This window comes from Erythranthe guttata, chromosome 3 (genome assembly GCF_056151865.1).
Source record: "Erythranthe guttata isolate IM_541 chromosome 3, IM_541, whole genome shotgun sequence".
In the NCBI taxonomy this organism is placed as follows: Eukaryota; Viridiplantae; Streptophyta; class Magnoliopsida; order Lamiales; family Phrymaceae; genus Erythranthe; species Erythranthe guttata.
The window spans coordinates 14,876,989-14,895,142 of record NC_142535.1 but is presented as its reverse complement, the minus strand read 5'-3'; the positions used below and the strand labels follow the sequence as shown (position 1 = coordinate 14,895,142).

Genomic DNA, 18,154 nt, shown 5'->3' with positions numbered 1-18,154 from the left:
TACCATCGGGCCTCATGCCTATAGGCTCAAACTCGGCTCACGCGTTTTTTCGGGCTTCGGGTTTATATCGGGCTTATATCGAGCAATAAACAAATTACATATTTTACAACTTTGCAGTCGACATATTAAAGAAAAACAAAAAAAAAACTTCGCAGTCTAAGCGAAAAATCTAGACTATTCATTTAAAATCAAAATAAGCTTAAAAAAAAAAAATCATAGTCTATTCATTAAAACAAATAAAGCTTAATATTGCAAATATTTAATCCTTAATTAATTATACTAAAAAATGCATCCGAGGCCAAAATGAAAAAAAAAAATCATAAAATAAAATAACTAGAAGCAATTCTAAATGTCCTTAACTCTTTTCGAAAATCTTGAGACCTAAAATAAAAAAAAGGACAACAAATATATATATATATATATATATATATATATGTATAGTCGGGCTTTATTCGGGTCGAGCCATGGTAAGCTCAGACTCGGCTCATAGTTTAATCGGGTTTAATAAAACGGCTCAAACTCGGCCCGGCTCACAATTAATGGGGCTCGGCTCAAATAAAATCGGGCCGAGCTATCGGGCTTCGGGTAGGCCCGGCTCAATTGCCGGTCCGATTTCTTTGACATTAAGAATCACCAATTCAATTTTATTTTTTTCTTGAAAGTTTGCTATAGCATTATTATCAAGCATTGTGACATGTCAATGTATGTACCGGCGAAATATCAATTTTATTATATTTTATTTTATTATTTTTGTAATTTTATTCAAATACGATGAAGAGGGGTCAACAAACGATGGAATTTCAAATTAATGGAGCCAAATTTGAAAACCGCGTAGTAGTTTCTTGTTTTTATTACTTGAAAAGGATGTTGTGGGGTTAAAATTAAATTATGTATTCAATATTCTGTGTTTATCTACTTCTAATCCGTACCTATATATATCTATAGGGTACCACTTGTATTCTGTCGGCCAATCTTTAAATTAAAATTTACTTAGATTTTTTTGAAAATTTTATTTGTATTTTTCAGATTCTAAAGTTTTTATTTTCACTTACTAATGTGAATATATATGTTTTTGTTTATATGAATATGTATTACTTATTTAATATTGTATCGTCGAATATATATGTTTTTGTAATTTGAACTTATTCAAATTCAAATTTAACAAGTATTGCATGCTATCGAACCAATAACGAGGATTCATACAAGTTCAATTTTCTAATTAATAATTATGCCAAATAAAGAGTTTGAATTCTAATACGAGTCGAATTGTCTCAAAGGTCGAAGCAACAGAATCCTACGAACATAGCACAGACTTACTGACGACTAATCCACTAAGTCGGTGACTAGTATTTTAGGGTAGTCGTAGGCGATGGATGTGACTAAAGAAAGGCGGAAAGTCTGCAATGTAACATGGAATGGTGAAATGTTCACTTGACATTTAAAAGGCGGCGATATCACTCGTGAGCCCTCATCGTTTGAACTGATCGAGCTCGCAAAGAACATGACAAAACTCGTTTTCAACAGACAAGCAAGCTGCTCGAAGTAATCAGATCACACCCACGCGTGAGTATGAAGACAGAAGGGGATTCTACCACCCCGTTCATAAGAGGGGTATAATTATATACAGTCTTGAGAAGCAAGGGAAGACACGTCTAGTATTCCCAATACACCTTACTCTTGTTACATTACTTTAGATACGTACATATTGTTTTTGTATGATTCCGACCAATTTAACGGTCGAAGTGCTAACGCTGGAAAAGTCTTCCATGACACTCCTTTTTGCAGGTTCCTCGAGGATTACGTGGAGTTCTTCCTTGGGCTTCTTTTATTCTAGGCTCATTCCATTCCTTTATTTTGGTTACTTGTTGTTTTTAATCATAATCGAGATGGTTCTTAATTTCGGGCAAATCAAAATTAGGATTACAAAATTATATATTACTATAGTATTTATTTACACATATATGAACATGAATATGTGAGAATTAAATCATTTATTAAAGAATAAACCGAATTGCAATTTATTGGCAATATATTTTGATTTTTGCCTCTAATCATCTTCCTTCAAGAGAAAAAATCAAAATCAAAATCAAAATCAAGAATTAAATTCATTAGTCCTTTCTCATTTTCACTTTCCCCTTGGAGAAACATTGCAAGTACCCTTTCATCTATTTTCACCTACTTATTCAACATTTATGTTATTGGAGAATTGAGAACCATAATATATTCATTGATTTATTTATTTATTATCCTAAAAATTAAAAAAAATATATAATAAAAGTTTGGTCCCCACGAATTTGCTCCAATAGTAAAGCTAAGAACTTTATTTACTTTTTTTGCCACCACTTTTATGATATCTCAATATACCCTACCCCCAATCACCATGCAATTTTCTTCGCTACCCATCTTTCCACTTTTTTCATTGAACAAATTTCCTGGGTCCCACCGAAAATAAAAACATAAATTCAAATAAATAAATTTCAATTGAAAAATCAAGAACATGTATGAAAGTATGAAACCAAAGAAATTTCCCATTTGAAAATATATGACCAATTCCCCATCCGGCCAGCCATCCAGCTATGCAAATATATATTTTTTTTAAATTCCTTTTTATTAATTTTCAATAGGTATATATATATATAAGAAAGCGTGTTCTTTAACTTCAAACTCAATTTAACACTATATAATATATATAGTTTATATACTACCCATAAAACCCCACTTTCTCTCTTTCTCTCTCATAGCTTCCAAAAAAAATGAAGAATCCATTACTACTTTCTCTCACTAGCCACGTTTTGTTGCTTACGATCATCATTACATTCACCACCACCACCACTTGTCTTGCAATAATAATTCCCCAGCAATTCAGAGAAGCACCCAAATTTTACAATTCCCCAAACTGCCCTTCTATTTCCGACCACCACGCCACTACCACTAGTACTAACAACAACTTCAACAACGACGACGACGACAACAACACCACCAAAACCGGCAAGTTTGTCTGCTCCGCCGCCGCCGTACACGTGGCAATGACCCTCGACTCCGCCTACATCCGCGGCTCAATGGCCGCCATTCTCTCCATCCTCCAGCACACCTCTTGCCCCCAAAATGTCTTCTTCCATTTCGTCGCCTCCGCCGCCGCCTCCGGCGGCGCCGGCGGCGGAGAATCCGCACTCGGCGGGGCCCTCGCCGCGTCGTTTCCGTACCTGAATTTCAGAATCTACAGCTTCCGCGACTCGGCGGTGGCGGGGCTGATCTCGACGTCGATCCGGTCGGCGCTCGATTGCCCGCTCAACTACGCCCGGAGCTACCTCGCGGACCTCCTGCCGCCGTGCGTCCGCCGCGTGGTGTACCTGGACTCCGACCTGGTGCTGGTCGACGACATCGCCAGGCTGGCGGCGACGCCGCTGGGCGGCGCCGCCGTTCTCGCGGCGCCGGAGTACTGCAACGCGAACTTCACGTCGTACTTCACGGCGGCGTTCTGGTCGAACCCCTCCCTCTCGCTGACGTTCGCCAACCGGAGGGCCTGCTACTTCAACACCGGCGTGATGGTCATCGACCTGGAGCGGTGGCGCCGCGGCGGCTACACGGCGAGGATCGAGGACTGGATGGAGCTACAGAAAAAAATGAGAATCTACGAGCTGGGCTCATTACCCCCATTCCTACTAGTCTTCGCCGGAAACATAGCTCCGGTGGACCACAAGTGGAACCAGCACGGCCTCGGCGGCGATAACTTCCGGGGACTCTGCCGGAATCTACACCCAGGTCCGGTGAGCCTCCTCCATTGGAGCGGCAAAGGGAAGCCATGGGCGAGGCTAGATGCTAGCAGACCATGCCCATTGGATGCACTCTGGGCACCTTATGATTTATTGAAACCTCCATTTTCATTCGATTCTTGAATTTTTTTTTTTTTTATTAATTTTTTATCCAGGAGTTCTTGAAGGTGTGTCAGCTATGGCGGACATACAAGATGGAAATGTATAGACACAGATGAGTGTATCTATATATCTATACTACATGTGTGGCAAAATATACACGTGTTTAGATACACCATTGGAATTTTTTTTTTGTTTTACCTACTGATCAAATATATATATATGTGTACGTATATGATGATGAACTATATATGATCCAATATTAGAGTAGGCTTTCTTGCATATTCATATATTTTGTTCTTGTAATAATTACACTGTGGAAAAACACAATTATTATACATTTTCTGCACAGGAGAAACAATTTTTCTTGGTTTATTATGTTTTTTTTTCATAATATTTGTGAAGTTTTAGTCTTTGATTGGGTTTTAATGATTATTGTTTAATTTCTGCCACTCCCTTTTGCTTTTGGGTCCAATACAATGATTTATCATTATCATTATTACTATTATCGGGGAAATTAAAATTACAGATCTAATTTCTACCGAACTTGGTTGTTTTGACGAGCTCGAGCTCAAGTTCATTTTAATTCTCTTTTTCCAGAAAAAAAAGAAAAAGAAAAAAAAGAAATGTAACTAACTTATTATTATTATTATTATTATTATTATTATTATTATTATTATTATTATTATTATTATTATTATTATTATTATTATTATTATTATTATTATTATTATTATTATTATTATTATTATTATTATTATTATTATTATTATTATTATTATTATTATTATTATTATTATTATTATTATTATATTTTACATTATTATATATTATTTAAATTAAATAAATATATGAAAAAATAAATTTAAATTAGAAGCAGGAGACCCGGCTCGTGAGCTCATGAAAAACTAAAAAAATGCTCGAGCTCGACTTATCGAAAAATTCGAGGTCGAAAAACTCGAGTTCGAATTTGAACTTTTGTCGACCCGGCTCAGCTCATTTCCACCCTTAAATTTAAGAGTGGGGGACAATGACTTGAGAATTAAGATATCTTCTATCAGTAATCCAGAGTCCAATAAATAAGATAATAATAATTAAAAAGAAACTATTTTTAATTGTTTTTACAATGGAAAGCCATAATTTAAAGTTGATAGTTTAGATTGTAAGGACAAATATTTTTAATTTATTTTTTTATATAATATGCTTCTCCCTATTGATTAATTTTTTATGAAATTATATATTATTTAAATTTGGAGATTTATTGAATGTAAACAAAGCTCTAAAAAGGCCTGCAACAACTCATAGGACAAGCTGTCCATCCAATAATGCCTTAACATGAAACCAAACTCAACTGATTGTGGTTCCTAATTATTTAATTTTAATAAATTATATGTATTTGTTTAATTTAATTTGTTTTTTTTATAAAAATATAAAATAAAGGGTAAATTACAAACGCCCCCCTGAGGTATGGTCAAATTACAAAAACTCCCCTCTTGTTTGGATAATTACAACCACCCCCTCAACTCATCAAATTTAGTGGAATATTCGAGATTATATAGTTTTATCCCATTCAAACTCTACATTATGAAGCAAGATGATCATAATATGTGATTTTTAGCTTGTATATATCAGTTTGTGGTGCATCGGAAACTGTATTTTTTACACAAAAATAGTACAAACTAAAGCACATTTCACGGAATCTAGATGACTATGTTGAATTTGGCACCGTAAATATGGAGGTCTAAGAAAAAATCATAGTTGAGGAGGTAGATGTAATTATCCAAACAAGAGGGGGGTTTTTGTAATTTGACCATACCTAAAATAAAAGATGATGAATCTTTGAAGAATAATTGGATTGCAAATGCCAGCACTGTCAAATTTTATAATAGATTTCGGCTTCTGTGTATTGACATGGGGACTCTTCTTTTGCTTACTTTCATTAATTTTATTTTTTTAATTTTAATTTTAATTTATTTTATTTTGTTATTATTTTAATGGTGTAGTGTGTTAAAATGTCTATTTCATAGCTCGAAGAAATATATATATATATATATATATATATATATATATATATATATATATATATATATATATATATATATATATATATATATATAAAATAGTGGGAAGTGAATCCAAAGCAAGTGTCCTTTTTCCCTTAGCACGACGCAATAGTCTTGGCTTATAAATAACAATCCCAATCAAAAGTTATGATGTTCATCTACCACCAATTAATTTCACCTTTTTAGTGTGTTTAATTTGAGTGGCAATTTCCTTTGATTTTGATTTATTCTATACACTACAACCTCGATAAACTGATACTCGATAAATTAAAAATTTTATTTAACTAATATATTTTTCCGGTTTCAACTTGAAGAAAACGTGTTAAAATTTATATCATCGAATTAATATTTCGTCAGAATTTGGCATATCCGACTGTATTAATTTATAGAGGTTACATGTGTTTTAGGTTCAAAGTTAAATTTTTTTTGAAGTTAATTGACTCGACATAAAAGTTGTGTTTGTAATATGATCAATAAATTTCACAAAATTTAATAACTTATTAATTATTATTGTCAAAGTTTACCTTTATTACGTAAAATCGATAAATTCGAACATTCTCTCGAACAAAAATAAGTGATTAATTTAGAAAAAATCTTGGTGAAAACATTTAGCCATGTTATATATTTATCTAAGATCCATAGATATTTGTTAGTTTTCTTAATATTTGTATAGAAATCGTAAAAATATGGAGTAATATTTATTTGAAAGACGAACTTTATTTTTGAAGTTGAGTGATTTATTTTAAATTTATTTTATATTCTATAATCGAGAGAGCATTGCTTAGAAAAAAAGCAACCAACCATTTGTAATCCAAAAGAATTAATGAGTTTTTGTTAGTTTATGAGATGTGATGTATTTTAATTTTTAGAGATATTGTAAAACACCTACAAGAGTTGTATTTTATTTTTAGGACAACAACAAAATCAAACCCTACCAAAAAAAAACATGTTATTGCTTGAAATTCTAATATAGTATCATGAAAATATATCAATTTAAGAATTAAAATATCAAAATTAGTTGGGAAATATTTATGCTAAAAATTCTGATTTCTTTTCTATTTTTGGAAAATCTGTCGGTGAAGAAGGAACGAAGAAAGAAGCAACCTTATAGGGAGACTCTCAAAGTCAACACATTTTCAATTTAATTATAACTTTATGTAGGGGCCATGATATTTCATTTTCCTTCTTTAAAAAAAGTAAATTACCCTACTTTTGAGAGGTAATTTTAAATTACGAAAAAACCCATATTGTTTGGGTAATTATAACCGCTTCCTCTACTATAGATCTTTTTACACGTTCATCTTTCTGGTGTTAAATTCAGTAGAATATTCTAGATTCCGTGGAACGTTCTAGTTTGTATACTTATTTTGCGCAAAATTACAGTTTTCAGATGCATCACAATCTGATATTTACGAGCCAAGAAACGCATCTTATGATCACCTTCTTTCAAAATGTGGAGCTTGAATGAGGTAAAACAAGTACAAACTGAAGAATATTCTAAAATTTATAAGCTTCTAACTCAAAATTATTGTTCATTTTTCTCTTGAATATGTTAAGGTAAATGGCAAATTGCGGCCACCCCTGAAGTATGCTCAAATTACGAAAAAACCTTCATTTTGGGTTATTACAATCACCTCTTCAACTATGTTTCAACTATGTGTTGTCTTATACGTCAATCTCTACGATGTCAATTTTATCTACTAAATAGTGAATATTTCATAAGACAATACATAATTATATGGATGATGATTATTTATATTTGATAATCGTTGAGCCAATTAATTTTTGGAGATGGTTTAGATGAAAGCTCGACAAATAGGACTTCAGTAATTCTTTTATATATAAGATGTATTATTAATTTATTTTGTGATATAATAATCAATTAATATGATATATTTAAGATCAATGATTTAATTTAATTTTGTCCCCACTCACATGCAAGTTTTTTGGTAATTCTACTTTTCACTCCTCTTTGGTAGTCGGATCATCTTCTCTTAAGAAATCTTATATATGTAATAAATTCATTTAAAAGCTATTTAAATAGCATGTTCATTGTTTTTCATTTTGTCAAAAAAAAAATAGAATTGTGTCTGTGTATTTGTTTAGTTGAATAATTTGGAGAGAGAAAGTATACTCTAATGTTCCAAGCATTTATCACTAATTGATTTAGTTCGAAAATAATTATCACTTATAACGTTTAGACGCATGTTGTTCGTAAAAGTGAACTCGAGAGAATCAGATATCGTTCTCATAAGGAATACTCAAATAATTTAATCATAAGTATCAAATTCTACCGACTATATTTTTATTCAACAATCCAACGTATGTTAGGTTATTTTTTTAATTTATATTATAATTTCAATAAAAATGGATTTGGATTTTATCTTCTATATATCTACTCGTTGATTTTTCACTCAATTAAGTCTCTATTATACAAATTATGACTTATGATTATTAATCCGATACACAAGTTATTTATAACCCGTCTCAAGGGTATTATAATCTATTATTCAAAAATCGATTAAAATTTTTCTATGCAACCCGAAAGCATTAAATTACAAGTTCCATCAATGGCTACCTAAGGGAGTAACTGTGTATGTCTACAACTCACATGCAACTAACACACTCATCCGGTGAAAACTACTTGAAAATTTTCTATCATAGTTCTAAATATTAAGTTCTAAATATTAAAATGATATGTCGATTTAGTTTTAACAATAACATATAGTAACACAAACTGAGCAAATTTATGCACTAAATAAAATCAGATAGAAGAAATAATTAGAAAATCAAACTTATATAGTATTAGAATAACGGGTTCAAAATCCCCACACAAGGTTCCGACAAAACCACCAATTAAAAAAACTAGATAATCGATCGAAAACTAAGATGAAAAACTGTATCAAGATCGAAGACGAAGATGAATTACTTATTTTAAAAAAAAATCCTCTAATTAATTTGATATAAAAGAGATAGTGGAGCGATTTCCATCATAATAATTGTGCATCATATTATTTTTGACATTATATATTATTTTCTCAATCACGTATATTCTGTCCAAAAAAAAAAAAATATTCGTCGTGCTGTGATTGTCAAACTTTAGCAATTCTACTTGCCCCACTTCAATAATTTTACTAATGAATTGAACAAAAATTAGCAAATTTAATAATAAAAAAATATATATATACGTCTTTTTCAAGAAAGTGAGGAAAAAAAGAAAAATTATACATTTTTTCAATATTCCCTTTAATTTTGACTCGGTTAACTTAAGTTTATTGATTTACACGTGAGTTAAAGAATGGTGTGGATTGTCGGTCCAATAAAGTTTGGTATTAGTAAAGTCAAATGATGTTTGCAAATTGTAACACATATTTAATGAACTAGTCTTTGAAAGATCGTGACTAATAGCGATAGATCTTGTGTTAATTAATCATTGATTAGCATATGGGAATATGTACTTAAGAATCTAATTAACTAGTGCACATCATTAGTTGTTTATTTATTTATTTATTTTTTGTTAGGTTTTGTCGGTTCTTCTTTTTAAAAATAAAATAAAAATAAAACGGTAAATTATATATGAGACATTTCAGCTTATTTTACGAGATTCAAAGTCTAGGTCAACTGATTCTTTAAACTAATGCATGAAAAGGGGGTTAAGGACAATTTTCAAAAGTTACCTATTTAGAGGCTTAATTCCATTTTGCACCATCGAAATGTACAATTTTGGCACTTTGCACATTCGAAATAACTTATGGCACTTTGTACTCTCAAATCACATTTAATCGTTCAAAATGCACTCTGCTCTTTTTCCGGTCTTATTTGTCGGCGTTGACTAATTTTTTGATTGTCAACGAGGGTATATTAGCACTTTGCACCCCAAAGACAAAGTCGATGAAGAGACAAAAGTACCCTTGTTGACAATCAGAAAATTAGTTAAATATGGAAAATATGACTGGAAAATAGAGCGGAGTGCATTTTGAACGATTAAATGTGTTTTGAGAATACAAAATGCCATAAATTGTTTTCGGGAAGCAAAGTGCCAAAATGGTGAGTTTTGAGGGTGCAAAGTAAAATTAATCCCTATTTAGAAGAGTGAAATTTCATACCACCTATAAAATAGTACTTATCTTGTATTGACATATATTAGGGTTCGTTTAATAAACTTATTTTATGCAACTGATTTAAATTAAAAATTTGTTTATTTTAGTTATTATATTTAAATTAAAAATTTGTTTATTTTAGTTATTTTATTTCTAATTGGACTATAGTGCATCTATTAAAGTCAATTTTATTTTAAGATCAAGTCTATGAAGAAATGGATATCACGTCTAAATTTTAATACTACTTCAATATGGGTCCCACAGTCACAAATTCAAATTTGTGACCACAGCAATTTTAACATTCTCTCTTTTTTTAAATTATACAGACTTTATGATTTTAATGCAAACATCATTATTAGGGTAATGAGAATCCTATTTATTTTTCATAAAAAAAATCCTATTTATTTATTTATTTATTTTTTACTTATTCCGTAATAGATGGTATAGTGGGTGGAGCAAGTGAGCATGTGTCAGTTAACCTATGTTCGAATTACCAGCGGCGCTAGATGAAGCTTCTCACACGTAGTTGATTTGTTCGACCCTACACCCGGTGATAAACACCGGGTGGGTCTTCTGCTGCCACGTGACTTTTTTTATATTTTATAATAAATTCCCCGTTAGGGTTTACCTTTAGGGGTTTTAGAAAAATAAAAAAAGGAACACGTGGCAGCAGAAGACCCACCCGGTGTTTATCACCGGGTGTTGGGTCGAAGGAACCCACATAGTTAGCGTAATGTGATTTATGTCTATTGTCTGGTTTGCATGCAATTATACAAGAGTGTAAGTTTATCCGATGCACGTATATATTTGGTTGCTGGTTATTTCATCAAAAAATAAATAAAAGTAAAGTATCATATTTATTAAGATTGAAAGCTCTAGATTCTTGGTACAAACTTTTTTGACACAAAAGAAAGAATAAGAAACTTCGATTTATTTAGAGCGCTCGATCTTATATTCATGTAAATTTTTATCAGCTCGATTTCGAGCTCAACCTCGCTACTTTGGCTCACGAGCCGATTGTGATGAGCTCTTGAATGTCTAAACAAGTTTGAACTTTGTATTTTTATATCTATAATAGAAAAATCTATAAAAATAAGAAACTTTATTAACTATTATTATTAATTAATATATTTTGTAAGTTCAGCCTAGCATTAATTAGGGTGGAGACTTAACATACTCTTGATTACGTAATCACATTGACAAATGAACCATTTATTATTATGGATCACTTTTTCAAGTTATGGTCAATAATTTTTTTATTCTTTATATTATTAATTAATAATAATGACATCATCTGAAAGCTACAACAAGATTAATAAATGGTTAATGGAATATCAATATACCTAAAATTCTAAAGCTTCCAATTTGTATGGCAAAAAGGAAGGTCCACTTGTCATTTCAATTTAATGATTATATTTGCATCTAATTTTTTTTAGGATTTATTAATCGGCGTAACTATTTCGACTCCACCAAATTACTCATCATATTTCACATTTTCACCACAATTTTTATTTTAATTACTTAATTGTGAAATGATGAAATTTCTTTTGTACAGAAAAATGGGATAAAATCGGTACAGAAAATTCAGTTGTAATTTAGTGTAGGGGAAACCGAGCAAAATCAGACTAATTTCGCAGAAGAATTTATACATGGTGGATTAAATGTTTTGGCAGTAATACTCTTTTTCTTTTTTCTTTTTTCTTTTTTCTTTTTTCTTTTTGATGAATTAGTAAATACTTGCAAACAAAAATAACTACAAAATCTTCTCAAAAAAAAAAAAAAAAAAAAAAATAACTACAAAATAAATAAATAGTTATAGACTAACGGAGCCCAGCCCAAAAGTCAAAATAGCCTGCATAATCAAAGCCCAATATGAAATTAGAAAGTCCAATGTACCAAGTGAAAATACATATAATAGCATTAACGGATTCCCGTATAATTTTTTTAACGCATTCGCCCCCTCAAATTTAAAATTATAACTCCGCATATATATATATATATATATATATATATATATATATATATATATATATATATATATATATATATATATATATTTTCCAATTCCAACAACTGTTGTGCATTAAGGCAATATTATATGAAGAAAACATAAAAATACATTTAAGGCAGAAATTACAAATTAAATGTCAAGAAGAGAAAAAAAGAAAGATCATAATAAATTAAATAAAGAAAAAAAAATTCAATAAGTAGGTAAATAAATTATCTGCTTCGACATAGTTGCCACGTCATCATTCTCCACAGTGCTCTCTTTTCTTCAGCTTAATGTACTTGTAGTATATATACTGAAGAATGATCTATATATGCCATCTTGTTAAGTAGATAACTATTTGTAATGCAAAACAAATTAAAGAAATAAAAAAAAAAAAAAAACCGAAGAATAAAATTACACAAACACCCTCGTGCATGAGTCTTTTTACGTACATTAATTAGTTGCGTCTCCAAAATTTTTTAAGGTTACGTATATGTAAAACGATAATAATTAATTTTATTAATAAATAAATTATTGTCGGTAGACGATAGAAACTCTTTATTTTTAAAGTTACATGTATTCGAATATTAAAATTATATTTACTATTGCTACTAATTAGTTTAATGAAAAGAAATGTATTTTTAAAGAAAATATTGATTCCATTACTAAACAAATTAAGTAGAAATTTTAATATGTTTTAGAATTTTGATAAAATTAGTCAATAAAGCTTCTAGAAGGAGTATTTAATTAATATATGTAATTAAAAGGATACAAAAAGATCAAGCAGCACACATACTGCAGCATCGAGCAACCAAGGCATGTTTGGTTTAATCAACTCCCATTCACTACTTCTCACTAATATGCTGCATTTATCAAACTTCTAAATTGTTAGAAATAATTAGTTAATTAATTAATTAATTAATTTATGGATACTTAGAAATATTGTTTGTTAAGTACCTTCCAACATATGTAGCATTTGCCAAAAGTGCAAACACAAACATTAGAGGGTTCAATCCCTGTGTAACACAAAGCCATAATATACAATTATGTATGTTAGAGAATATATTGTATAATATAGTAAAATTAATCAATAAAAAAAAAAATATCTTTAATTACCTCAACATTTCCTCGTTTGATCTGCAAACAGCAAAAGCAAAGACATATTAGTGGTCTTGAGAAACTCAAGAATTAAGATAAACAATCTTATAATTGTTAGGCCTCGTTTGGTTGGGGAGATTCGCAATGATTAAAATAAAAAAACTCCAAATTTCTATAATTTAACCGAACATGAAAAAAACGACTTTTTTTCCTCAAATTATGCCTTAATTATGTCTTAGAGCAACTCCAACGGGGGAATTAAATGGAGTATCAAATGGTAAAACTACCATTTTGATACTCCAAATCTCAAAAATTCCTTTCCAACGGAGGTATCAAAGTACTATTTTTTTTGATACTTCGCTTCAATGAGGTGCAAAAATACACCCAAAAAAAATGGTATCAAATAATCCTGAAAAATCTCAACCGCAATTTCAACGGGAAGAAAATATATCACAACAAATTTCCAAAGAAAAGGGATACGTATATTTATTGCAATACTTTTCCGCTGTATAAACACTAGATGCAAAGGAATACCTTTTCTACTGGATACGCAATTTAAAAGTAGAAGAACTAATTTTGCAAGAAAAAGTTAGCCTCACCGCACACAAAAGTTTTAATTTTTTTAATTGTTTACGAAAATCCATAATTGATTGGTAATTTTTTGTTGTGATTGTGTTTTCTTTTGGAATATAATTTTAAACAAAGAAATTGTCTTTTTATGGTCTGACTATTTAATTAAATTATTTGATTATTGATTTAGATGTTAAAACAATGTGAATTAGATGCATGGTAAATTGAAGAAAAGTAAGATGATTACATAGAATTTAAGATCGAGCTGTATAATAAATATGATAACAATATGATATACATCATAGTATTCTCCCATTTTCAAACACATTCACAAGATTTGGGGGTGACGTAACAAACTTCTTCTAGTTTTCATTAACAATATACTAGAAAGTAGTTGAATTAATTTAATTTGCATTTAATCATTTTATTTTGGAAATAATACTTTATTTGATACTTTGGGTTGGAACGCATAAATTTTATAGAGGTATCAAAGTATTATATCAAGCATCAATTTAATATTTGATGATTCATTTTGGTACCTCCCATTGGAGTTGCTCTTATAGCATGAAATAAAATACAATGCATTAGATTAGAGTAAATTAAATCAAAATTCACTAGGTAACTTTTTGGGTATTTAATTGCATGTTCGGATTTCGGGTTTTGGATTTTTGGGTTCAGGTTTACGGTTAAAGTTTCTTATAAAATCGAAATTGATAAAAGAAGTACGACAAAAACACTCACATTCAACCAGATTTGTGGGATTCGTCCCCCCATATAAATAACTGCCATCAACCATCCTAACCATTGCCCATATGCATTTTCATATTCCTGTTCATCATCATCAACAAAAAAAACATTTAATTATTTGATAACTCTATTAAATATAATTTAAATTACATTAATTTTTAAATTTTAATAACTTAAATCCATTACAAAATTACCTGCGAAAGTCTGCTCCCAGGAAACTCTACACTATGAACCCTTCTCAAAGCTCTGCTCAACTGTGGAAGATTTGCTGAAGCAGAAACAAATAATCCATATCTCACCTATATATATATATTTTAATTTCCAAATTAATTACTTTCTCAGCATATTAAATATATTGCATAAGCTTCAATTAAATGCATGGTAATAAAAATAATTATTTAAAAAAAATATAAAGATAATTATTTCTTCCAATAATAAAAATTCATCATGCCTCTTTCAATTAATAAACAAATCGGTTCATTTATCATTATATTATATATATATTATTAATTAATTAATTTTAATTAATTTAATATTTATGTAAAAAGAATAATAAAGATATTTACTGTGCGAGGAATTGCACGAGGCTGAGTAATTAGAGGTTCATCTTGTTCAGATGATGAGTCTGAGCTGTCATGCTCCAATGCAGGGGGCCCACTCCTAGCTTTTATGTAATGCTGACGTGGCGGGGTCTCACTTCCTGCTAAAGATCTTGCTGACCTGTCCAAATATATGTATGTTATATACCACAAAATTATGAACATAATTACTTTTTGTTTATTCAATAAATTTTCAATCTCAAGAATTAAATTTGAATTATCGAAATTCAATTTTAAATCCATCGAATGTATATTGTCACACATAATAATGTATAGACACAATTTATTATACAAATGCGTATCATATTTTAGTTATGGACGAGTTACGGAATATGCGGTTTGCATGCCTACAAATTTTATTTAATCAAGCGAAACTCAGAAACGATTATGATTGATGATTTTTCAAATTTCTTGTCTATTTTAATTTCATTATTAAGTAACATATAGATACAAAACGGAAAGTAAGATGCCATGATTATGCAATATTCTTGTCGTATAATTATTTTGTAAAAAAAATATAAATTGCACAAAATTTTGTATGATATGGTTTTTTCATGTAATTATAGTATTACATGAAATAGAAATCCTTCGTACGAGGAACCTCAACTGGAGCGTTTGTTGTTTTTGTCGCCGTCGTCGTCGTAATTAGTGGATTTTGAAGATCGGGTTCAAGTGAATCGACCTCATCTTTAACCTAAAAAAAAAAAAAAAAAAATTTCTTATTTTCTTAGTAATTAAATTAATTAAAAAAAAAAATTCTCTAGATTAATTACCATATTTGCCTCATTTTGGCTGCTCTTCCACCATTGAAGGAAATGGTTGTAATACACACATTGCAGAGCTAGTATGATAGTAACCGTTGTATACAACTACACCACACCAAAAATAAATAAACAGATAATTAAATAAATAATATTTCCTATGGCAGTAATAATTATTTTATTATATCGAGATGATATAATTAAATTTTATTTTTGTAGTAAAAAAATGTACTTGACAAAGACTTACCACTGCAGTGTAGAATTGAGTGGGTAACTGCATATAAAAACACATCAAACAAAAATCAATAAATTAAAAAGCTATAACAATTATATACATGAATAATATTAAATAAATAAATCAAGAGTAATTAATTAATTAAGAGCTCTAATTAATTAAGATCACTTGCCGTAGCTGGTTCAAGAATGCAGCCCACAAGATTAAAAATATCTCTGCATGTATAACATTTATCACAATCAATAATTCTTTCCTTAAACACACACACACACACACACACACACACACACACACATATATATATATATATATATATATATATATATATATATATATATATATATATATATATATATGTATACCCGATGATCCAAGTGGAGAGAAAGGCTAAAGAGACAGCAGAAGCAGATTTGGTGTTGAAGTTGGTAATAATTTGTGGGATTTCAGCGACAGCCCAGAAAAATAAACCGAAAACTCCGAAAACAAAGGAGATTTCATCTTTCAGGTTACAAAGACAGTCTTTGAACCAATCATTGATCCATCCATTAATACAAGCTTTTCTCTCAACTGTGCAATAAGATATCTTCAAACCCTTCATTTTTTTAATTATTTATTCTCTCTCTCTCTCTCTCTCTCTCTCTCTCTCTCTCTCTCTCCTAATTTTCTCTCTCTCTCCTAATTTTCTTGAATATATTAAAAATGTTTGTTCTGGTGTATGTATCTGTATATATATATATGGATGTGGAGAGTAGTTTGGGATGTTGGCTGTACTAGGTTTTGGCTGGATGGTCCCATTTTCAGTTTTTTTTTTCTTTTTTCTTTTTATCACCCCAAGGAAAAGATAATAGATATCAGGATAAATTACGGCCATACTTAAGGTAAGTTTAAATTACGAAAAAATTCTTGTTGTCCGGATAATTACGATATCCCTTTTAACTATGAATCTTCTTACACGTGCAGTCTTGCGGAGTCAATTTTTGTGGAATATTCTTCAGTTTGTACCGGTTTTACCCCATTCGAGTTCCAAAATTTGAACAAGATGGTCATAAGATGTGTCTCTTCACTTGTAAATATCAGATTGTGGTGCATCAGAAACTGCATTTTTATACAAAAAACGAGTACAAACTAGAGAACATTGCACGAATATAATCTTGATTAGGTTGAATTTGAAACCATATGAGTTGACGTGTAAGAAGACTCATAATTGAAAGGTGGTTTGTAATTATCCAAATATAAGAAGTTTTTCGTAGTTTGACGTTACCTTAGGGGTGGCCGTAATTTACCCTAGATAGATATCACTCTAAAGATTGTTTATTTTAGTGAATTTAATGACTGAATAAATCGACTTTCTCTATCACATAAACGAAGTAACATTCTGGCATAGAGTGAGCCATAAATTTGACAAATTACTTTGATAACAATCTAAGTAAATTGAAAAATCGAAAAATCGAAAACTCGGCGCTCTTGAACCGATCTATAGTACAATTACATGCATTATTTTGTGTCAAGCATATTGTAAAAAACTGAAGCATATTCTACTGCATCTACCTCTGTATGATTTTTTTTCACATGGTGCATTTATTCGAATTTGTCCTTTACTTGCTAAACTGCACATAGTGTCGTCACCTATTCAAAAAAATTTAATCAACGATGAGAATTAACTTGACCAATTGAAATTTAATGTATGTCACAAACTAAGTAAAGATTACTTGAGAAAGTTGGTATTTTAATCACAAGATATCTATATGCCTTCGTCATGAATTATGAATTCGGTAATTTTAGTGTGAGATTTAGCGTTTCAGATATAATAGAGCAATTATATGTCATGAATTAAGAATTCGGTAATTTTAGTGCGAGATTTAGCATTTCAGATATAGTATAGCAGTTATATATATGAGAGTTTTATCTTTTATCCAAAATTATTTTCCAAATATAATTATCCGAAGACTCCAATCATACGAAAATTACACTTATAATATTAAAATTATTATGTGTTTCAAATTACATGAAATTAAACTATTTTTTTTTTGAATTTTTCGTACACCATCGATTTCCAAGTTTTGATTTTTTTTAGAACAAAATAATTTTGAAATTACAAATATCAACACCGTTGTTTTTC

General features: G+C 30.1%; 1 protein-coding gene and 1 pseudogene across 2 annotated transcripts; one reads left to right on the top strand and one right to left on the bottom strand.

Moving 5' to 3' along the window:
* The first annotated feature begins 2,651 nt into the window (after positions 1-2,651).
* LOC105966277 (putative galacturonosyltransferase-like 1 pseudogene) lies at positions 2,652-4,247 on the top strand (annotated as a pseudogene). The gene has a single exon (XR_016030338.1). The product of XR_016030338.1 is annotated as a putative galacturonosyltransferase-like 1 pseudogene (transcript).
* An 8,013-nt stretch (positions 4,248-12,260) lies between these two features.
* On the bottom strand, positions 12,261-16,701 carry LOC105966268 (vacuolar lysine transporter YPQ1). The gene is made up of 12 exons (XM_088815278.1): positions 16,398-16,701; positions 16,208-16,250; positions 16,048-16,074; positions 15,813-15,908; positions 15,612-15,733; positions 15,007-15,160; positions 14,635-14,739; positions 14,435-14,521; positions 13,142-13,162; positions 12,983-13,041; positions 12,798-12,888; positions 12,261-12,350 (listed from the first exon to the last, which is right to left on the bottom strand). The coding sequence occupies exons 1-12, from the start codon at positions 16,631-16,633 to the stop codon at positions 12,285-12,287; spliced, it is 1,107 nt and encodes a 368-aa protein (XP_088671404.1). The 5' UTR covers positions 16,634-16,701; the 3' UTR covers positions 12,261-12,284.
* Between the last annotated feature and the right edge of the window lie 1,453 nt (positions 16,702-18,154).

What these genes read in the sequence shown, in the direction of transcription:
- LOC105966268 (XM_088815278.1), bottom strand. Translation starts at nt 16,633, where the DNA reads ATGAAGGGTTTGAAGATATCTTATTGCACAGTTGAGAGAAAAGCTTGT. An exon ending in ACGAAGGATTTCTATTTCAT is followed by an intron (nt 15,161 to 15,611) that starts GTAATACTATAA and finishes ATATTTGGACAG; the next exon opens with GTCAGCAAGATCTTTAGCAG. An exon ending in TCAAACGAGGAAATGTTGAG is followed by an intron (nt 13,042 to 13,141) that starts GTAATTAAAGAT and finishes TGTGTTACACAG; the next exon opens with GGATTGAACCCTCTAATGTT.